Source organism: Eupeodes corollae, chromosome 1 (genome assembly GCF_945859685.1).
Source record: "Eupeodes corollae chromosome 1, idEupCoro1.1, whole genome shotgun sequence".
NCBI lineage: Eukaryota > Metazoa > Arthropoda > Insecta > Diptera > Syrphidae > Eupeodes > Eupeodes corollae.
In genome coordinates, this window is record NC_079147.1 from 108,307,731 (window position 1) to 108,330,326 (window position 22,596).

A 22,596-nucleotide genomic window follows, 5' to 3' on the forward strand; every position below is an offset into this window, starting at 1 on the left:
CAAAAATTTGAGATAATAGCTTCTAACTAATTTTTACTTATAAAAAATATTTTTTTCAACATTAGGACAAAGTTTGAGAAAAATCGAATTAACAATTTCTTACAAAAAATAAGAACCTAAAAAAATGTATAAAAGTTGGTAAAAATTGATTTTCGACTCAAATATCTTTTCAAAAACTTGAAATATTGGCTTCAAACTTATTTTATCTTATAAGAAATATTGTTTTCAACATTCGATAAAATTTTGAAAAAAATCGAATTGACAGTTTTTTTACAAAAAATAAAACTCTAAAAAAAACAATGCTAAAACTTGGTAAAAATTTTATTTCGACTAAAATAGCTTTTTAAAAATTAAAAATATTGGCTTCTAAATTATTTTATTTCACAGAAAACATTGTTTTTGATATTCAGTAATTTTTATATAAAAATCCAACAGTCCGTTTTTTCATAAAAAATTAAATCTACAAAAAATAGTACGCAAATTTGGTAAAAATTGATACGAGTACATATAGACAAACTTTTAAGCAAGAAAAATCGACAGACGGGATTGGAAGTTATCAGTGTGGGTCGCATCCCAGTTTTTTTTTTATATTTTATATACTGCACTTCTATTTAAGGTTTGTTTGTATGCGAACTGTTATTTGATTGAAATTCTGCATTTATTAAGAAAATTGTTCACTTGTTAAGTTTGAAACTAGTTACCAATATGTTTTTTTTAAATGATACGAAAGAACGTACATTTACACGCACAAACAGACATCTTTCTAAGAACCTTAAATTTAGATTCTAGTTACCTTGAAGTGTTGAGAAATGTCAACATTTTCAACTTGAAAAATCGGACCGATTACAGTAACATAAAATGTTGGGAGTTTCCGAGTTGGTAGTTTGTTTGGGCTTCAAATTCGAGTTTTATCAACAATCTAGTTTAACTTTCTCTAATATAGTGACCACTTTTTCAATGTCAATAACGCTTTATATCGTTCGGGTTTTTGACTGATATCTTACCAACTTTATGATCTTTTACGATATCATGTGTCATAAAGCTTGGCTCAAGAATTTGCAAAACATAAGTTTACTTACACTTTTTTAATTTGAACATTTTTGCTATACACAGATTCTGAAATAAATGAAACAGCATTAAATTGACAATACAGTTGTCAACTGTCCAAGCTTGAGGTAACATTTCAGATTGCCTCATAAGACTTCCACGTTTCTATTCAATCAAGTCAAAGTCGGCACGAACGCATGATATAAATAATATCTACTTGAAAACCAAAATAATGCCTGAAAATGCATTTTAGCTTCAAACTAAGGATCTTTTTCTAAGTACTTATTTTACTGCTGTCAGTTTTGTTAGACTTCGTTCATTTCCGAATAAAATCATTGATTTCTTCTATTTGTCTTATCAACTTGAAGTAGTTCACTTTATTCATTATTGCCCCGTTCAATTCAAAAGAATATTGAAACCAAATCAGCAGCTGTGAAGATAAGAAGATCATTTGCTTTCCTTATCATCATCATTTCCAAGCATGAATGTTCGTTAAACCTGGACATGCGAATTCAGTCAATCGCTTATATCGAACGAGTATTGGTCACAAAGTCGGGATTAAATTTTAATTTGTATTCCTTTGAGCTCAAGTTATTTAAGTGTTAAAATGAATCGTTTAATTTTTAAATCATCCTCGACTAAATTGCTCTCCTACAAGAAACTCAGTGAAAATTATTTTAAAAATAAATTCCAATATTTTGCTAGCTCTGCAAACGATGTTTTGTATCCTAAGAACTCAGACTTTCCAAGTCGTCATATAGGTCCCCGTAAAACGGATGTTGTTGCCATGCTTGATACCTTAGGTTATAAGGTAAATACTGAAGTCCCATACAAACTAATTGGAAGTTTAATTTAATTAAATTTATTTTTAACTTTTTAGTCACTCAATGAACTCACAGAAAAAGCAGTTCCAAAGAGCATTCAACTTAACAGGGATTTAAATCTCGACAAACCGTTAAGTATGTAATATATTTTTTAAAATTTATAAAACAATTGCAAATAAATAGTTAAATTGATGTTCTCTGATGCTGTGGATGTGTTATCAAGAAGGTCAAGGCATTGTGAATTATTGTTATTGATAAGAAAAATTGTCTACGTAGACCCCCATAGGAGCTTAGGAAAATATTTACAATTAAAAGATAACGATATTAGCATAGAAATTAAATGCTCTGACGTAACATGTGTACCGATTTTGTAGCAAATGATGTTTTTGTTTTCCATTAATGATTGGATGCCAAAATATTTCGGTTTTTGAAATAATCGTTTCTGTTAATTTTCCATGTTGCGTGTGATTGTTTTTGAAAGATAAACGTTACATTAGTCTAGTTGTTAATAAAAAAATTGGTCTTTCTTAATAAAGCAATAGTCTATAGTAGGTTTTTGTTGTCAGAAATTGGATCCACAAATTTCGATTCACTTTCTGAAGAAGTTTCTGTTCTTTGGTGTATTGTTTAAAGAACAATCAACGTAAAAGTTTGTGGACTTCTTAAGACAAAAAGCAATGAATTTAAAAAAAGTAAAATTATAAAAGAGAAAAAATAATAGTTAGCAATACAGAAATACAAAACCATTTGAGATTCTCAGATGTTTTTGAAAATTAACATTTTCAATTGATATTTTCGTCAGTTTACATTTATAAAATCTAAGAGATTTAAATTGTTTGGGCTGATCGGCATGTTTTTTAAACAAAACCGAATAAATCCTATTTTCGCGGAAATACAAAATTAAATTTGTTAACCCTCCCTATATTAAAGAATATAATTAAAGTTCTCAGACGAGACTAAGTACCTGAACCTTATTTTAGACAAAAAACTAAATTGAAAACGCAATGTACAAGAAAGAGGCAACAAATTTACTGTAGCCCTCTTTTCTTGCAAAGAAGGTATTGGTAATAATTGGGGCCTACAACCACGAATTACGCATCGGTTATACAGATCAAAAATCCCAGTATCTGTTTTAATTTTTGATACGCTTAGCAAACAAATAGCTGCAAGCTCTGCTATTCGGTTAACACCATCACCTAATCAAGGAAACTTTCAGATTTCTATACCTTTCAGATCTCTCTAGGGGAAAAGGGCATTCCTGGAAGACGAGCCAGTTCACTTTTATACAAATGGATTGGTGGGATTGGTGGAGGTGGTGCCTCTGAATGAATGAAATTAAGTCTCTCATTCTGACTTAACAATCATTCTAGCGTGTTCCAGGCGGAACTTTGGGGATAAAAAAAGACTTGTCCTTTTAATAAAACGTGATATCAACTTCTGATATCCGTACTTTCTTAGATAGACAGGCCGCTATTAAATCTCTGGACATTGTCTCTACAAACTCTATAACAGTCCATTACCGTTTATCATATCTCATTTTATAACCGGACACAGTTTACATTCTCAAATGACTTTTGCAGAAGCTTTATAGATGAGGAAGAACATTAAACAGTTCTTCACCTCCTCTGTACCTAGTAGAATTTTTCTATAACTATTTGAATGATCTCAATCATATTACCATAATCAGACCATAACGTTTCAAGACGGACTCAAACTGGTTTTAATGAGCTTAAAAGACAGCCTCAAAATTCTCACAATGAACATAAGTGTGTCCTCCTCCATTACGTAAATCTACTTTAACCTAACCTAAGTATTCTTAGAAATTTTCAAGAATTGTCTAAAGCACTAAAAGAGGCTAAGAATAGTGATTTGGCGCATTTTTTACACTGATCGACAAAATGATGTTTTTTATGTTGCTTTTTTAAAGGATTAAGATTTCCTTAATTCGAATCTCATCAACATCAGGTTTTTTTTAAATATGGCCTAAGTTAAAACTCTATTAACAATGAATTTGAAATTGTATGATCTTTTTGAAAAGTACAAAACTTTCACTTTAAGATATAATTTAAAGCATTTTATAATCTTAAACTTTGTTTCTGGAAATTGTCATTTAAGTTATCAGTCTTTATTTAAGTCTATAAAAAGTTTTGAGAAAAACTTAAATTTGATACTTTAAAAATTTTGGAAAAATTTGTAGGTCTAATTTCAAATCCAAACTCAAATGTTAACTATTTTACCCTTTTCAACATTATTTCAAAAACCTGATATAATAGAATTGAATAGACAACATGCTCGTTACAAAAACCAAATTTACTTTTAAACTGTTTTGCTTTTTTTCTGTTGAATACGATTTTAGTAAAAATGATTTAACGATTCTTTTAGATTTTTTTTAGACACGTGAAATCTAACACCTTTTCAAGTGAATTATTTTATGAAATATTATAAGTCTTTTAACTATGTAAATATTGAAGAAAATTATTGGAAAAACATCACGGATTTAATTGAAAAAATGCTACATCATAATCTTAAAATATCCTCAAAAAGCCTTACAAAAGTGTTTTTTTTCGAATTTAAAAAAGTAATACCTCAGTAATACCGTGATAAATTAATTTTGAAGTTGTATTTAAATTAGGGCTGCCAAAATCTATTGAAAATGTGCAATTTTAATGCTAGTAAGAAAACTTTGTCGATCTGTGAAGCTATAGTGACTACGTAGTCAAAATTCAACTAGCTTTGTGAATGTCATATTAATGACAAACGCAGAAAATAAGAAATATTTGTGTTTTGAGAACTTTAAATAAATTTTTTTGTTTTTAAATAAAAACGTAATCATAAGCTTTTGCTCTGTCAATTCGTTTGAGAAAATTCTCAGAAATCTACGAAAGTATTTGAAAAATCAAACATTTTTGAATTCTTGTAACTGACTCAATATATTAAAAGAAGTGCGCTTCTAAATAATTTGTTTTTCCAACAATAATAAAAAATACAATTATCACGTTGCAACAACATCTTGTATTCAATATTGGATCTAAGTTACTCTAATGACTTTGATCTGGGATTTTATAAGGTTTAGAATTCGCAAACTCACCATCATCCAGTGTGCTACATCTCCGACGAATGATGCAGCAGAAGAAAACAAAAGCTCATTCTACGGTCAACTGAACTCGGTCTACAGCAGAGTTCCAAAGGGTGACATAACTATCATCATGGGGGACCTCAATGCTAAAGTTGGCTAGGATAACTCAGGGGTTGACACGGCATAGGTCAACGAAGTGACAATGGTCGACTTTTGTAATGCCCGTCAGCTGGTGGTAGGTTGAACCCTTTTCCCACATATGACCTGCCACAAAGTTACCTGGGTTTCCCCTGATGGTGGAACAGAAAACCAAATCGACTATTTTATAATACAGCAACGATGGAGGAAATCACGCGATCATCATCTGCTATATTAGCTACAATTTGACTGCCAACAGCTGCTATCCGAAGAAGTACAGATACGGCAACCAGAAAATTTAATACAATCACTTTAAGTGACCCAAATGATTTTGCAAACACTCTTAACTACAAGGCGTCAAATGCGAGGTTAAACGCAAATGTTCCCGTTGAGACGTTATGGGGCACGGTAAAGAGAATTTTTATTGAAGTTAGATCTGAAACGGTACCGAGGCAATCTAGAGATAAGTATTTGTGGATATCTCAAGACACCTCGTGATAAAGCTGTACAAAATCACTAAGGATCTTGTAGGCCAACAAAATATTGTCAACCATCCTGTTCGTGAGTGAGCGGTAGTCTTTTAGTATCAATCTAAGATCAATTCCGGAGATGAAAGCAGCACTTCTGTACATTGCTGAACAATGATCAGAATACAATTGCAAACGCTAATGCAAATAATCAACTGCCGGACATACGTAGATCTATCAGAAGTATTAATATTGGTCCCCTGACATGCACGGAAATAAGAAATGCGATACATACTATCAAAAGCCTTTTGAACATCCAAAAGGACAAGACCAGTAGACTTTTTCACAGTAAGCTTTTCGTTAATATATCGTTACATATTCTAAGCATTTGATGGATGGTACTATGAACTTGACATTCGAGATCTCAAGAAAGTCAACTAGTTTTATTTTAATAAATTGTTCATATATTTTGCTAACATTTGGTTCGAGAATATTTTAACTTTAAGCAAGCATTAACAATTAAGCAATATAACAACTGAAAGTTACTCCAATGACTGGAAGTTCTTTAAAATGCGAGTTTTTGAGAGTGTCTATTGCTACTCTAATTTTGAATTATTCCCAAGATATCTTTATTTGAAACGTAACCGTTTGTTGACAAGGGCTCATCGATAATAATGATAGACTCATTTACTATGTGTTTTCTAAGCTGATGTCTTTAATCAACTGATTATTGGAATTTTGTTCGAATGAGTTTGTACAAACTTCTGCCATTTCAGAATCATTAAATTTGTTTTTATTTTTTAGTACCTTTGCTTTTTTCCAAAACGTTTTGGAAGTAGGCGTTTTCGGCCTTATAGATAAACTCAACATACAGTAACATTATAAATGGTAGACCTCTTTTCTGGCCCATGCAATTGATCAAAGCAATAACATCCTAATTTTCCTTAGTTGAAACTAACGTGATGTCAGTTCTGATTAATAAAAATACAGCATAATGACAGCACCAACATACAAAGAAAAAAACACCAACTATTCCAACTATTGCCAATAAATGTTAAATTTTGTTGTTCAGTTCTTGAAGTTTTTAATAGTTACTATTAATAAATTAAAAGTACTGAACATGCAAAGTTAATAGTTTGTTTAAAAACAATAGGCAGGTTGAGACGACATAAGGGCCTTCATTTGCAGCGAACTGCGTTCTTTAAAAGTAAACTTTAACCAATGCAACAAAACAAATTATTGTTTACCAAACGCTCCATATGAAAGCCGCAAGTCCATCACGGCTGCTATTTTGTATTGTATAGACAAATTATTCATTCCTTTATAAATTTGACAAGGAACTCTTTTACAAAAAATATTAAACGGAATTGTACAGAAAAATAAAAAAAGTTCAGCTTCAAACCAAACACAAATAAATGATCAACTGTCATTTTAACAAACGTAGACTTGTCTTGATAGTTTGTAAGTTTGGCCGACATGAGATAATTGAAAGTTAGTTGTATCTGATTGGCCAATTCACAAAAATTGCTTTCCAATTAAGAAAACATCAACAACAAGTTTGACTGGAAAGCTGGTCAAGAAAAATCTATCTAACTTATTCTACTTATGTCAAAATGACAGTTAATCATTTGACTGGAAAGCTGGTCAAGAAAAATCTCCCTAACTTATTCTACTTATGTCAAAATGACAGTCAATCATAATTTTTAATTCAACTAAAAGCTGTACTTTATAACTCTGTGATTTATTTATTTGCTGCACAATTCTATTTGATGATTTATGTAAAAGGGTTCCTTGTCAAATTGGAAAAGGAGTAAGTAACATTTCCTTACAATGCAAGTCGAGATGGAATTGTAGCTTTCCTAAAGACTGTTTTGTTGACAATTATGGTTTTGGTAGTTTTTGCACGGTCAACTGAAGGTAGATGTCAGTGAAGTGAAGTTCCGAGTTAGAAGTTTATGACACTTCAAAATCTAACTAATTACGTTGACAGTTGACTTCAAATGAAGTCCCTTGAGTTGTCGACTAACTTTCCTGTCAACTTTCCAATAAAGTTGCCTTCATTAGAAGTAACTTATTTAATACGTGGCGAATCAGATTCTTAGATTTTTCCTTACTTATGTCGTCTGATATCCATTTTTTTAGATAGTCATGTCGCTATTAAATCTCTGGAATCTGTCTCGACAAACTCTATTACAGTCAATATTTCTGTTAGAGATGGCACATGCAAGACGCTATAAAGAAGGCAAACGTTAGGTGGAATTACTACACACTAGATCTTAAGCGTTCTAGGTGCTTGCAGATCGCATATATGCTCGCTAATCGGTGTCATAACCCGGAAAGATTGCCAAGTGTCCAGGCGTATTTTCAAATGACTTTTGCGGAAGCTGCATGATCAAGGAAGAGCGAGCAACAGTTCTTTAACTCCTCTGTACATGCCCTGCTCTAGCTCAAAAACGCAAGAATTAACTAGGAGAATTCTTCTATAACGATCTTACCGATAGCAGTCATATTAACATAATCAGCCTTTCAAGTTTTGTAAGAGACTCAAATTTGTTTCATAAGAAGAGATAAGAAGAAAGCCTCAAAATTCATGTAGTATTACAATGGCCTACTCTACTCCATCACGAAAAGCCACTTTAGCTTAACCTTACCTTGTCATCTAAACCTGAACCATTTTCCTTTGGCCTATTTTAACTTCAAAAATTCTTATATCTAACATGTTACTTTTAACTTTTCAGGTGAACATGAACTAATTGAAAGAATCCGATCGATTGCCAATAAAAATGAAATTTGGAGATCTTACATCGGGATGGGTTATCACAATTGCTATGTTCCGCACACAATCCAACGGAATATATTCGAAAACCCAGGATGGTAAGGCATTAATGTTTTCCGATTATGTATAGAATTATTGATTTATTTTCTAAGGACAACTCAATACACGCCCTACCAACCTGAAATTGCCCAAGGACGTCTTGAATCTCTGCTAAATTATCAGACGCTGGTCTCAGAAATGACTGGACTTGATGTTGCAAATGCTTCACTTCTCGATGAAGGAACTGCAGCAGCTGAAGCCATGTGTTTATGTGCCAGACACAATAAACGAAACAAGCTTTATATCTCGAACAAAGTCCATCCGCAAACTATATCTGTAGTCCAAACTCGTGCTTCGGCTTTGGATCTCGAAATTGAAGTAGGACCAATTCAGAATGCTGATCTGAAGAGTCGTGAGTTTGCGGGAATTCTTCTGCAATATCCCGATACTTATGGTGACGTTAACGACTTTGAAAGTATCTCAGAACTTGCTCGAAAAAATGGAGTGAGTACATTTAAAAAAATAGTCACTTTAAAAAAGAAGCTTTAACTTAAATTGTATATATTTCAGACTTTAACAGTAGTGGCAACAGACCTTTTGGCATTGACTCTTCTCAGACCACCAGCTGAATTTGGAGCTGATATAGCTATTGGTACGTCACAACGATTGGGCGTCCCACTGGGTTATGGAGGTCCGCATGCAGGATTCTTTGCATGCAAACAAAGCTTGGTGCGACTCATGCCTGGCCGCATGATTGGTGTCACAAGGGATGCAGATGGTAACGATGCCTACAGATTGGCCCTCCAAACTCGTGAACAACACATCAGACGTGACAAGGCTACCAGTAATATCTGCACTGCTCAAGCCTTGTTGGCAAATATGTCTGCAATGTTCGCTGTTTATCATGGCCCACAGGGTCTTAAGGAAATAGCTAAGCGAATCCATCATTCAGCGCTTACTCTTTATGCGGGCCTAATAAGTGCTGGACACAAAGTCAGTAATGAGCGTTTCTTTGACACCCTACATATCATCCCATCTCAAGCGATGACAGTGGAAGAAATCCGTAAACGAGCCGAGGAGAAAAGAATAAACTTCAGATATTTCCCCGATGGCTCAGTGAGTGTAGCCCTTGATGAGACGGTCTCCCCCAATGACATATCCGATCTCTTGTCGATTTTTGGATGTAAGTCTATTGAGGAAGTTCTCAACGAATCAGACATTGCAAAGAACTCAATTGAGAATACAAAATTCCTGAGAACTTCAGCCTATTTGACACATCCCATCTTTAGCACTCATCACAGTGAATCGAGAATGGTGCGCTACATGAAGAAGTTAGAGAACAAGGATATCTCTTTGGTCCATTCTATGATACCTCTGGGATCGTGTACAATGAAGCTCAATTCTACCACCGAAATGATGCCATGCTCGTTTCACCACTTTACCGACATCCATCCATTTGCACCGGTCGAGCAGGCTCAGGGCTATCATCAGATGTTCAACGAGCTGGAAAAGGATCTCTGTGAGATCACAGGATATGACAAAATTTCATTCCAGCCCAATAGTGGAGCGCAGGGAGAATACGCTGGTCTGCGAGCAATTCGATCTTATCATGAGCATCGCAATGAGAGTCATCGGAATATTTGCTTGATCCCAATCAGTGCACACGGGACCAACCCTGCTTCCGCACAAATGGCTGGCATGAAGGTGGAACCAATTCGTCTGAAGCCTGACGGAAGTATAGACATGGCTCATTTGAAGGACAAAGTTTCCGAGCACGAAAGGGATCTTTCCTGTCTGATGATTACTTACCCGTCCACGATGGGTGTGTTCGAGGAGACTGTGGCTGACATTTGCGATATGATCCACGAGCACGGTGGTCAGGTGTACCTCGATGGAGCCAATATGAATGCCCAAGTGGGTTTGTGTCGTCCTGGTGACTACGGAAGCGACGTATCCCATTTGAATTTGCATAAAACATTCTGCATTCCTCACGGTGGAGGTGGACCGGGAATGGGACCGATTGGAGTGAAATCTCACCTGGCTCCCTATCTGCCTGGTCATCCAGTTATAAGCCCTCTAGAGTGTGAAGCCAATAGCTTCGGTGTTGTGAGTGCTGCACCATTTGGTAGCTCAGCGATTCTCCCCATATCGTGGTCATACATCAAACTTATGGGAAGTAAAGGTCTTAAGAGAGCGACACAAGTTGCAATCCTCAATGCCAACTACATGTCCAAGCGTCTCGAAGGGGAATACAAGACTTTGTTCAAAGACCCCAAAAATGGCTTAGTGGCACATGAATTCATTTTGGACGTGAGAGATTTAAAGAAATCGGCAAATATAGAAGCCGTTGATATTGCCAAGCGCTTAATGGATTACGGATTTCATGCTCCGACAATGTCATGGCCCGTTGGGGGAACTCTGATGATTGAACCAACCGAGTCAGAAGATAAACAGGAATTGGATAGGTTTTGTGAAGCAATGCTCTCGATTCGTAGTGAAATCAGAGAAATCGAAGAAGGTCGAATGGATAAGAGTGTGAATCCTTTGAAAATGGCGCCCCACACTCAGTCACAAGTTGTTTCGGATAGTTGGAATAGGCCGTACAGTAGGGAATTGGCAGCTTTTCCAGCGGTATGTATTTTTTGTTGATTTCTTGTACTAAAGATTTCTTTGATTTTTGGTCACGTCAGATCATTGACAGCTTCTTAAGCCAAAACTCACAGAAAATCAGAGAAACCGAGGATAAAGGAACAAACCTAGTAAAAGCTTTAAATGTCAAAAAATAATGTTTATTTTCTTTTATTTGACAGCCCTTCGTAAAATCTGAATCAAAAATGTGGCCAACAGTTGGACGAATTGATGATGCTTACGGTGATAAGCATTTGGTGTGTACGTGTCCTCCAATTCTTCCGGAATTTTAATTCAAAAAGTGTTTGTTTTTCGTTAAAATTTAAGTCCTAGATGTATGAGTCAGTCTTTTTTGTATTATGTAAGCCTAAATATGTTTAAATAAATTCGTTTAATAGAACATAAGTTTAAAAAATTTAAATTTTCTTGAAAAATTTATAATTTTATATAAATTTCGGCATTATAGGAAATTCGAGAAATGCAGAAGTCAAGATTATAGTTATGGCTAATGTATTCATTTATACTTCATTATGTTTGTGTGTATGTTGGAAATTGTGACATTATCACATTTCCTATAATTTTGTTTTGGGATTTTGTTGGACCACATCTATAAATAGGAATGAGTTTCATAGCCTCAGGCCTATCATTATCATTTTTAAAATAATTTAAACACATTTCAAACAAAATACAAATTTAATTTGAGGGAAAACATATTCTGAACAACTGTCAACAAGTTATAGCAGTTTATAGGAAGTAAAACGAGTTGGACTCCAAAATAATGCCATTTGACACCTCTGGACATTTTGTTGTGGGGCTACGCAAAAGACCGTGTTGATGCAGATAAACCCTTTACCTTTGTCTTCAGCATTTAAAAAACAACATTTGTCAAGTTATGGCTGAGAAAACGCTTGATATGTGTCAAAAAGTGGTCGACATTATTTTTTTATTTAAAAGTCTGGATTATACCATCATTCAAATACCAGCTTCGGCTCACCGTAAGAAGCACGGATCCAAGTGGTCCAATTTTCAATGACTCTTCCGCATAGATCCAGCTGAATTTGAGCGATGGCATGTGGTAAACTCACCTTTAAGGTATTGGTGGTTTATTTCCAAAGATCTGCGTCTTCAAGAAATCTTTCGCTTGTTAACACAGCCATACATAAACAAATGCGAATCGTCACTAAAGTTGATTTTTCAGCAAAAATCGAGCTTCTCTTCCAAACGATTCGAAGCCCAGTCAGCTAAAAAAACGGCGTGGAGTTGTCTATGGTCATAAGCTTTGAGCTCCTAGGTCAGTTGGATCTTTTACGGGTGTAGTCCCAAGTCGCGACGCAAAATTTACCAAGTTAAAGTCAACAAAAGTCTAAGTTCTTGGAATAGACTATCTCGGGTTCTGCTGTACACTTTCACAGACCGCAGCGATGTTCTCGGCAACTCCTGTGCTCCTTGAACGTACGAAAGTTGGATGATTGTTTACTGAAAAAGTCGCCTCAGATTTGGACACCAAACGTTGAAGAGTCGACTGTGAAGCGCCACCACTAACTTACTTCCTTAAGGTGGCGCTAGAGTCCGGGGCGGCCCTGGGCCTCAACCAACATGCGTCTCCAGCCAGCTCGGTCCCTAGCTAGCTGTCTCCAGTTTCGCACGCCAAGTTGGTTGAGGTCCTCTCCCACCTGGGCGTGCCACCTGAGTCACGGTCTTTCTCTACTGCGCCGTCCCTCAAGATGGGATTCGAAGACCTTCCGGGCTGGAGCGTTGATGTCAATCCGCTCTACATGACCTAGCCATCTAAGTCTTTGGACTTTAATTCTGCTAACTAGGTCAGTGTCGCTGTAAAGCCCGTACAGTTCGTCGTTATATCTTCTCCTCCATTCTCCATCTATGCGTACGGGACCAAAAATCACAAGAAGAATTTGATTCCATCTCGAAGCATCCTTAGACGCTCTCATCTTTCTTTGACAGGGTCCAGGCCTCAGCGCCATAAATGAGAACCGGTATGATGAGTGTCTTATAGATGGTGATTTTACATGCTCGAGAGAGGATTTTACTTCTCAATTGCCTTCTAAGTCCAAAGAAGCAGTGATTTGCAAGAGTTATTCTTCGTTTGATTTCAGCGCTGGTGTCGTTGTCTGCATTAATAGCGGTGCCTAGGTAGACAAAGTCCTTAACTACCTCAAAGTTATAGCTGTCCATGGTGAAGTTTTGTCCAAGACATCGTCGTTCAGTGTTCTTTTTTGATGACAGCATATACTTGGTCTTGCCCTCATTGACCACTAAACCCATCTTCTTCGCTTCCGTCGCAATGCTCAAAAACGCTCCACTGACATCACGCTTTATCCGAGTAATTGGATGGACCATTGGAAGATTGTGCCTCTAGTGTTGACGGTTGAGTTTTGCACAATTCTCTCCAGAACGATGTTGAAGAAGTCGCATGACAGTGCATCGCCTTGTCTAAAACCTTTTTTGACATCAAATGCAATGGTAAGATCTTTTCCGACCTTGATAGAGCAGCGTGCATTCTCCATCGTCATTCTGCACAAACGGATAAGTTTGACAGGGATGCCAAAACTAGACATTGCTCGGTAGAGCTCTTCCCTATAGATGCTGTCATACGCGGCTTTAAAATCGATAAAGAGATGGTGGGTATCGATTTGTAGCTCATGAGTTTTTTCCAAGATCTGCCGTAGAATGAATATTTGGTCGATAGTGGACTTTCCTGGTCTGAAGCCACACTGATAAGGACCAATCAGGTTGTTGACGAATGGCTTCAGACGTTCACATAATACGGCAGAGAGGATCTTATACGCAATGTTAAGGAGACTGATGCCTCTGTAGTTGGAGCAGTTTAGAGGGTCTTCTTTCTAATGTATCGGGCACACTATGCTGAGATTCCACTCATCGGGCATGCATTCTTACGACCATATTTTGCAGATGAGTTGGTGCATGCTCCGCACCAGTTTGCGCGGTCCATCCCATCGCACTTCTTGGATGGCGGTAATATCTGCCTTGCAGCAGTTTAGGGCTTCCGCTAATTGTTCGGCTGCACGTGGTGCAACATTCCACGTACATATCCGAAGTTCGTTGTCCTTATTTCGTTTGTGTGGGTTGTCAACAGTAAATCCGTCCGTATCCGAGGCTTGTTGGTGCTTCGCAACTAAAGGTATTTTTTTGCTTGCCTAGGATGTCACCCCGACGGCACAACCCCCAACCTGGAGGGCCAGATCCTTAGTATAACTCCAAGGAAGGGGAGCCGGATAAACCGCTCCTTACAGGCCTGGGCTTCGAATATGTCGAAGAAGCCCAACCTTACTGGAACTGTAGGCACCACCGTTGATTCCATCTCGAGAATTCGTTCGCTGCTGCCTGGATAAGGAGAGGTGCCTTAGTGGAAACCCCTCTCCCCCTCTCTCGTTTGCTGCCCCAACAACTATCCACTGGGGTTGGAACCTAATCTCCAGTTGAGGTACTAGGCACCCGATGTTCACCGCGGGGAGGTGAAAGTAGGAGTTGATAGACAGAGGTGGGTTTTGAGAAAAACCTGTTAACGCTTGTGTTTTTTTTGACAGGAGGAAATCTTCAAAAGACACTTGGCAGTATTCGACACCAAGTAGTGTGGGACTCTTAACCACTAAAACCACATCTTCTTCAGGACCAATCTTGAAGTATCGACTACAGATTTTTCTTTCTTAACTTTGTACAATCACTTTGGGGAAGTTTAAACTTTTAATACTTTCCCATGTTTTTTAGACCATAAGCTCATGAGGCTTGGTTCTTCTTAATCTCCGAACAAGGTTTCTTATATTCAAGACGGACTCCATTTCAGAATTAGTATGACTTTGCAGTCTCTGGTTGTGCGATGAAGCGTATTTTTTAACAACTTCTGTAACCGTTTCTATTTGTAAGTCACGATGTAGATTGGTAATTCTTATGTACGAAGGTGCATTAACTATTCCACGAAGGACTTTGTTTTGGAATTTTTGGATGATTTCGGTATTTGTTTTCTTTGTACAGCCCCATAATTGGATTCCATAGGTCCAAACAGGCTTTAGTACTTGATTATACAGCAACCAGTACATTTTTCTATATTTCACGTTTAGTTCTTCTCTTTTATTTTTGATGTGCTCTCTCCACTTAAGCTTTGCATCCAAAGTCATTCCAAGGTATTTGGCCGTATTGGCGTTAGGAATAGCTTGATTATTAATGAATAATGGAATATTGTTTATCTTTATATTTATTAAGTTTATATGTAAAGATTTTGTTTCATTGAGTTTGATACGCCATTTTTCGGTCCAAGCTCTCACTGTGTCGACGGCATTTTGTAGTTTTACTGCTGCCTTAGAGACACATTTGCCGGGTACCAAAATTGCGGTATCATCTGCAAAAGTAGCCATTATAGTGTGATTACCAACTGGAATATCCTTTATGTATAGTAAATACAGGGTAGGACCTAGGACACTTCCTTATAGTACACCGGCTTCTATTTTCTTCAATTCCGAGTATTCTTGATCGTACCTTACTCTAAACAATCGGTTTGAGATGTACGATTTTAATATTTCAAAGTACTGCCTGGGAAGATCCCTTAGAAGTTTGTATTCAAGTCCCTCATGCCAAACCTTGTCAAAAGCTTGAGCAACACCTAAGAAAATAGGTAAACATACTTGTTTTCCCTCTAATGCTTTTTTATATTACATCCGATATTCTATGAACTTGGTCTATCGTGGAATGTTTATTTCTAAAGCCAAACTGATGGTTTGGGATTAATCTTCTTTCTTCCATGGTTTTGCTAAGTCTCTTCAGAAGCAGTTTTTCAATAACTTTTGCGATAATTGGTATAAGCGATATTGGATTTGGTATGACAATTACTTCAGCAATTTTCCAATGGTGCGGGACATACCGGTGCCTAAGGCATTTTTTATATATTGGAGTTTTATGATGGCTTTCAATGGCATTTCGTTCATAATCTGAGCAGTAATTAGATCGTAACCTGGTGATTTTTTATTTGATAGTTGATGTAAACACATACTTTTTATGTCTTTAAGTCTTACAATTGGTATTTCACTTTCACCTATCTTATCAAAAAACTGTAAGCTATTTTCGGCCGCGTTTGACGTGTATGGCTTCAAAACATTCGCAAGATGTTCAGCTTTTTCTTTCGGCTCAACGATCCATTTCCCATCTTGGGATTTCAAGGGCGAGTTTTTTAACTGCGGTTTTTCAGGCGCTTGGCTGCTTTCCATAGCGAAAAATCGGTTCAAGCATCTGTCGTTAAATTCCCTAGGAATTTACTGAGTGAATCTTTTTTGAATTTTAAAATTTGTATTTAAAGATGGTTGCTTATACGGTAAAAGGTTGTTTAATCATCTGGAAATCTAGTATTTCGTCATTTTCTAAGCAACTGAATGATAAACAAAAGTTTTTACAGATGTCACCAAAACAAAATGTCCGCCATGGGTGCCAAAATCTGTCCGCGCCATTTTAAAAACGATGTATAATAATGTAGTACCCGTAGCATGATGGTTAGTGCGTTGGACTGTCATGCAAGGGGTCTGGGGTTCAATCTCTGCCTGTGCCACCTTAATTTAAAAAAAATAATTTTCGCGGGTACTGCCTCTTGCGAGGAATTGACAAATCCTTCAAGAGTAATTCTTGTCATGAAAAAGTGCTTGCTCAAACTAGCCGTTCGGATTCTACCTTAAAATTGTAGGTCCCTTCCATTCCTGACAACAGTACTCGCACACAGGAATGGTTGAGAGTTGTAAGTCACTAGGCCCTAGTTCACAACGGAATGTTGCGCTACCCCATTTGATTTGTATAATAATTAAGAAATATCATACAAAATATTGTATATGTGTTTTATTTACGTTTATTTTTGTGGAACATATTCGGATCACTATAATCTTGAGTTAATTATTTTGCGAATTTGCCATAATGTAGGCAATAAATATCTTCTGTATTTTGGTCTTTTCTCTCCATCTCTCAAACATCCCTTTCATTTTGTTCGACAAACTAAATGCAGATACATGTAAACCAACGATTATTCTTCAATTCTGAAAAATATAACATATATAAAAGTACACTACTTTTCCGACAGCTCTGAGTGGCTATTGTGGTTCTTACTTACAACTAATTGTGCTAATCCGTAAGAGAACCAATCATTTTGGCTCGAATTGACAACCGCTTTATTTATGAAATGTCACTTTCCGCAAAACGAAAACAAAAGTGTGCTCACTCGGTTGCTGTTTCAGTTTATTTCACATGTGCGCAACATTTTTCTAGAAACAATTCAATTTGTTTGATCGATACGTAAAAACCCCATAAAATTACAACTGCTATTTTATTGTCCGAAGGAAAATGAAAATCGAAGAAGTAAAAAGCACTGTCCGAACCCAGCGAATTGCCGCCCACAGCCATGTAAAAGGTCTGGGACTCGATGAAAGTGGCGCTCCAATTGCCATTGCCGCCGGCTTGGTTGGCCAAAAAAATGCTAGAGAGGTAAATATCAACTTTGGCCTTGTCGGTTAGAAAGAGTGTTGGATTATTTCAAATTTTAGGCAGCTGGAATCGTGGTGGATTTGATAAAATCAAAGAAAATGGCAGGACGAGCCCTTCTACTCGCCGGCCCACCTGGAACCGGCAAAACAGCAATTGCCCTCGCCATTGCACAGGAACTGGGAAATAAAGTCCCATTCTGTCCAATGGTTGGCTCTGAGGTGTTCAGCAGTGAAATTAAAAAGACCGAAGTTCTCATGGAGAACTTCCGCAGGTCGATTGGTTTGAGGATCCGTGAGACAAAGGAAGTCTACGAGGGCGAAGTCATCGAGTTAACACCGGTGGAAACAGAAAACCCCATGGGAGGCTATGGTAAGACGATCAGCAATGTGGTGATTGGCCTAAAGACTGCAAAGGGAACAAAACAACTGAAACTCGATCCGAGTATCTTCGAGTCGCTTCAGAAGGAGAAAGTCGAGGTCGGCGATGTCATCTACATCGAGGCCAATAGTGGAGCTGTTAAGCGACAAGGTCGTAGTGACAGCTTTGCCACCGAATTCGATCTGGAAACCGAGGAGTATGTCCCGCTGCCAAAGGGAGAAGTCCATAAGAAGAAGGAAGTTATTCAGGACGTGACGTTGCACGATTTGGATGTAGCAAATGCCCGACCCCAGGGCGGACAGGATGTCCTCTCAATGATGGGACAGCTTATGAAGCCAAAGAAGACTGAAATTACTGGTAAGTACAAATTCCCACTCCTAACTTATTTAACTTTGAGACATGACTTTCTGCAGATAAACTGAGAATGGAAATCAACAAAGTTGTCAACAAATACATCGACCAGGGAATAGCTGAGCTGGTACCCGGCGTACTCTTCATCGATGAAATCCACATGTTGGACTTGGAGACTTTCACCTATTTGCACAAGTCTCTGGAGTCGCCCATAGCACCAATTGTCATATTCGCCACCAATCGCGGTCGCTGTGTCATAAGGTAGGTCTCCAACATAATTATTTCTCGCCTACATCGACTAATCTCTTTTTCACAGAGGAACCACAGACATTTCATCACCTCACGGCATTCCATTGGATCTGATCGATCGCCTTCTCATCATTCGCACTCTCCCATACACCACATCCGAGATGGAACAAATCATTAAGCTCCGTGCCCAAACCGAAGGATTGCAACTGGAAGACAACGCATTCGCTCAGCTCAGTGAAATTGGTAGTGCCTCAACTCTGAGATATGCCGTCCAGTTGCTTACTCCAGCTCATCAAATGAGCAAAGTTAATGGGCGATCGATAATCTCTAAGGATGACATCAATGATGTCCACTCGTTGTTCCTCGATGCTAAACGCTCTTCGAAGCATTTGTCCGAGAAGAACAACAAGTTTATGATGTAATTTGTATTTTTATTTTGTTGCTGCAGATTATTCCATAATTTTTATATTTAATTTGATTTCATTTCTGATTAATCCATTAAACTATTTTTCTGTTTCAAAAATAATTGTTTTTCTTTTTGTTGGTAGTCATAAAAGTTTAGTTTAGGAAATGTCTCTATACACTGGTGGTCATTTAATTAGAAACAAAAATTCTAAACGCACTTTTTAAAATATAATATATCTTGTAAGCATCAGTGCGCTTAGCTTTAACCGTTAGTCTATGACAGCTGACATGTATGTTCCAAATATAAGCTTAATTGAACGCGAACAGTTTGTAAAATACCGTTGTTTTAGAAATGTTTTGTTTAGTCGACATTTTTGCTGGATACAAAACTGGAAACGACAACTGAATGGTGTAGGCCAGAACTCTGGAAGCTCATAGTGCAGTGCTATGAAATCGAAAACGAGTCAAAAGATTCCATAGCTAAATGATAGTATTTGGTGCAATTGAAGTCTAAAGACTAGCAGCTTTGAAACCCCAAAAAGAAAACCAAAAACTCGAAAATCAACCCCAGAAGAACCCCTTTTTTGACTTCATCAAAGATAAAAGAGGTTGTTTCAACCCAATTGGGTCAAAAGTTCTCAACTGGAACCATAAGGCGTCAATTTTAGAACGTTTTACGTTTGCTTAGATTCACGCAAATAAAACCGTGGAATCCTGGAAAAACATACCTTAGAGTGATGAATTAAAATTTAATTTATTCGAGTCAGATGGTTAAGTTTAAGGTAGACGTCCTAAGAAAAAAATGGACCCTAAGAGCCCGCGCAGACTGCAGACTTTTTATCGGCCGATAGTTTGGTCGTCTTGTTAATCAGTATGGAGAGGAATGCATATGCGCACAGCGATTCAGTATCGGCCGATAAAAAAGTTTAATAGGCTACCCAATTACATTCAAACTAATCTGTCGCCGATAGTTCAGATCGCTCTGTGATTTGGCATCGTGTGCTTGTGTTTTGAATATGGCGTCGCCCAAATCACAATTCCGTCGAAAACTTGATTGAAGAAGTCGAGAAAAGACCTGCGCTTTATAAAAAAGGTTTAAGTACTCCGACGCGAATGTGAAAAAAAAACTGTGGGAGAAAGTTTGCGAAGCAGTTGTTCTTGATTGGAATCGGCTTAGCACCGAGGAAAAAACAAACAAAGGTAGGAACGTAAAAATAAAAATATTAGAGTATTTATGTGAATTTGTATTTATTTATTTATTTATCTATTTACAATTATTACACTTTGTTATATTGACACGGAATCGTTTCCGGGAGAAATAAAGTATGACGACATGTACTGTCGCACGTTATTCATATTATTTCTTCCTCGGTTGGCTTCATTTATAGTTAAGTTTGTCATGGGACAATTGTAGAGAGTTTCTGTGAAATGTATTCCATCTTTGATTCTTACATAATTATGCAGGACACAGCAAGCTTTTATTATTTTGACACAAAAATTGATATTGACATCCATTGGTCGGTGGAATATACGCCATTTGTTAGCAAGGACTCCAAAAGTACACTCATCCATTCGTCGAGCTCTTGCATGTCTATAGTTGAAAATTCGTTTGGTGTAGTTTAAATTTCTTTTTGCATAAGGACGTAGTATATGATTGCCCAGTCCAAATGCTTCATCCCCTTCGACAGATAATGGAATAACATCTCCGACATTATCATTAGGCAAATGCCTTCCGGAGGGAATATTTATTCGGTTTTGGGACAGCCGTTTACCCATTTCTGATGATTTAAATATTTCCGAATCACTAGCTGTTCCATAAAAAATAACGTCTATATAAACAAATTAATAATCTGCGTCTGTCCAAGCCATTAACACGCACGAAAAAAACTTTTTATAGTTAAAATATGATGAACCGGAATGTTCTGGCTGTATCATCCGTATATGTTTGCCATCAATTGCTCCAATGATGTTTGGAAAGTTTGTGCGACTATAGAATTCGTCTGCGATTTTAATCCAGTCGCCTTCTTCTTTGGTTGACATATACAATGGTTGAAGTATATTCCATATTTGCTCACATGTAGTTTTAGTAATATCTCGTATTGTAGAAGCTCCCATCACATAATCAAAAGATAATGTATTGAAACTAGCTCCTGTAGCCAGATATCTGTAAAAACATTAAAATTTCAATATTTTTCAGGTCGTGCTGTGCAAAAAAAATGGGCTAGTTTAAGGACTTGCTTTCGTCGCGAATTAAACGCTCAAAAGAACACTAAGTCGGGGCAAGCTGCGAATAAAAGGCGTAAATATGTCTACTTTGAACAGTTATTATTTTTACTTCCATGCATGGAAAACCGACTTACTGAAGGTAACCTGGAAGAGTACAATTCTCTATCAAATGATGAGGATGATGATCAAGCTGGTTCATCCACTCCCACCCCTATTCGTCAGCGGAAAAAGGGACCTAATGTACCGAAGCATTAAATGAGCCTAATACTGATGAAGATGTGAATTTTGCTTTGTCACTGGTCCCTTCACTCCAAAATTTAACCGCAGAAGAAAAACTTGATGCTAAAATAAGTATTCTTAACGTTTTTAAACAGATAAGATTAGCTAGGTATGTTCAGTGTACATCTAAGCCAACATGGACGTACAATAGAGCACCAGCAACCCTCGTACTCTTTTTCGCAACCGACAACCATTCAAGGCATTTCATCACCTGGCAACTCCAACGATACAGCCCAGTCTTATTCAAATTTTTCAGATGAATCGCAAATATATGACTTGTAATTTGTAAATAACTTGATTTCTCAAAACGCCGAATTTTGTAATATTTTAATTCTAATAAAAATAGTTGAAATATAGTTGTGGTTTATCTTACCTTATCGTAACGCTCAATCTCTCCTCCACAGGTATAGAAAGTCTTAAATTTGTATCCTCCTTCGCTATTGCTGGTCCAATTAACTTGACAAGTTCATTGAAGCTGGTAATGCTCATTCGATAATAGGCGAAAAATTTTGTCGGGTAATCAAGTAAGTAAGTAAGTTAGTGTAAAATTTTCCACTAACTAATCTATCACTGAGAATGGGATGCACCCAATACTCTCAGAATCTCTTCTTGATTTTCCTCCTCCGGAGTAGGATGAGAGCAATAATTTTTATTGTGCGACCGCTTCAAAAGTCAGTAACAAACTAGTTCGAAAATAGTCGGCCGACTGTTGGATAGTCTGCGCCCTGCTCACCAACCAAACTGTTTAGTTGGCTCGGTGTGCGCACTTTCAGCCCAACCCGACTAAATTATCGGCCGACAAAAAGTCTGCAGTTTGCGGGGCTCTAAATCTACGTTGAAAATCGTTAAGCATAGAGTTGAAAACAAAATATCAAGCATTAATAGTCGACCAACATGTTTATAAAGGCATGTTGGAAAATCTCATGGAGCCGTTTTTATTTGCACACATGCCAATTAGTTATGTTTTTCAGCACGATAACGATCTAAAGCGATGTGATGTAGCACAAATTGTTAAGCAGTGGTTTTAAGATACAAAAACAATTTTTTTAGAATAACCCGCCCAAGGTCCGAAGAAGGATTTATGTTAAGAAACTCCACGATATACGACATTTTTGTGCTAAGAAGCAACGCTGGAAAATTTCTATAAAATGTTTGCTTTTCTGTTGATTTCAAGGCAGCTGTTGGTGCGGTGGAGAAACAGGTATTTTACATTCAAACTGT

At 37.1% G+C, this 22,596-nt stretch overlaps 3 protein-coding genes across 3 annotated transcripts; 2 read left to right on the forward strand and 1 right to left on the reverse strand.

Annotated features, from left to right (window-relative positions):
* The first annotated feature begins 1,553 nt into the window (after positions 1–1,553).
* Positions 1,554–11,400, forward strand: LOC129940277 (glycine dehydrogenase (decarboxylating), mitochondrial). Its single transcript, XM_056048564.1, has 6 exons — positions 1,554–1,858; positions 1,928–2,006; positions 8,291–8,426; positions 8,481–8,871; positions 8,938–10,998; positions 11,178–11,400. The coding sequence occupies exons 1-6, from the start codon at positions 1,655–1,657 to the stop codon at positions 11,286–11,288; spliced, it is 2,982 nt and encodes a 993-aa protein (XP_055904539.1). The 5' UTR covers positions 1,554–1,654; the 3' UTR covers positions 11,289–11,400.
* Positions 11,401–17,191: 5,791 nt separating this feature from the next.
* On the forward strand, positions 17,192–18,991 carry LOC129938469 (ruvB-like helicase 1). The gene is made up of 4 exons (XM_056046058.1): positions 17,192–17,487; positions 17,547–18,222; positions 18,279–18,477; positions 18,533–18,991. The coding sequence occupies exons 1-4, from the start codon at positions 17,347–17,349 to the stop codon at positions 18,885–18,887; spliced, it is 1,371 nt and encodes a 456-aa protein (XP_055902033.1). The 5' UTR covers positions 17,192–17,346; the 3' UTR covers positions 18,888–18,991.
* A 1,194-nt stretch (positions 18,992–20,185) lies between these two features.
* On the reverse strand, positions 20,186–21,897 carry LOC129941339 (uncharacterized). Its single transcript, XM_056049937.1, has 2 exons — positions 21,749–21,897; positions 20,186–21,034 (listed from the first exon to the last, which is right to left on the reverse strand). The coding sequence occupies exons 1-2, from the start codon at positions 21,862–21,864 to the stop codon at positions 20,713–20,715; spliced, it is 438 nt and encodes a 145-aa protein (XP_055905912.1). The 5' UTR covers positions 21,865–21,897; the 3' UTR covers positions 20,186–20,712.
* Positions 21,898–22,596: the final 699 nt, after the last annotated feature.

What these genes read in the sequence shown, in the direction of transcription:
- LOC129940277 (XM_056048564.1), top strand. Translation starts at nt 1,655, where the DNA reads ATGAATCGTTTAATTTTTAAATCATCCTCGACTAAATTGCTCTCCTAC. An exon ending in TTGATACCTTAGGTTATAAG is followed by an intron (nt 1,859 to 1,927) that starts GTAAATACTGAA and finishes TTAACTTTTTAG; the next exon opens with TCACTCAATGAACTCACAGA. An exon ending in AAATCTCGACAAACCGTTAA is followed by an intron (nt 2,007 to 8,290) that starts GTATGTAATATA and finishes TTAACTTTTCAG; the next exon opens with GTGAACATGAACTAATTGAA.
- LOC129938469 (XM_056046058.1), top strand. Translation starts at nt 17,347, where the DNA reads ATGAAAATCGAAGAAGTAAAAAGCACTGTCCGAACCCAGCGAATTGCC. An exon ending in AAAGAAGACTGAAATTACTG is followed by an intron (nt 18,223 to 18,278) that starts GTAAGTACAAAT and finishes GACTTTCTGCAG; the next exon opens with ATAAACTGAGAATGGAAATC. An exon ending in CGCGGTCGCTGTGTCATAAG is followed by an intron (nt 18,478 to 18,532) that starts GTAGGTCTCCAA and finishes TCTTTTTCACAG; the next exon opens with AGGAACCACAGACATTTCAT.
- LOC129941339 (XM_056049937.1), bottom strand. Translation starts at nt 21,864, where the DNA reads ATGAGCATTACCAGCTTCAATGAACTTGTCAAGTTAATTGGACCAGCA. An exon ending in AGATTGAGCGTTACGATAAG is followed by an intron (nt 21,035 to 21,748) that starts GTAAGATAAACC and finishes ATGTTTTTACAG; the next exon opens with ATATCTGGCTACAGGAGCTA.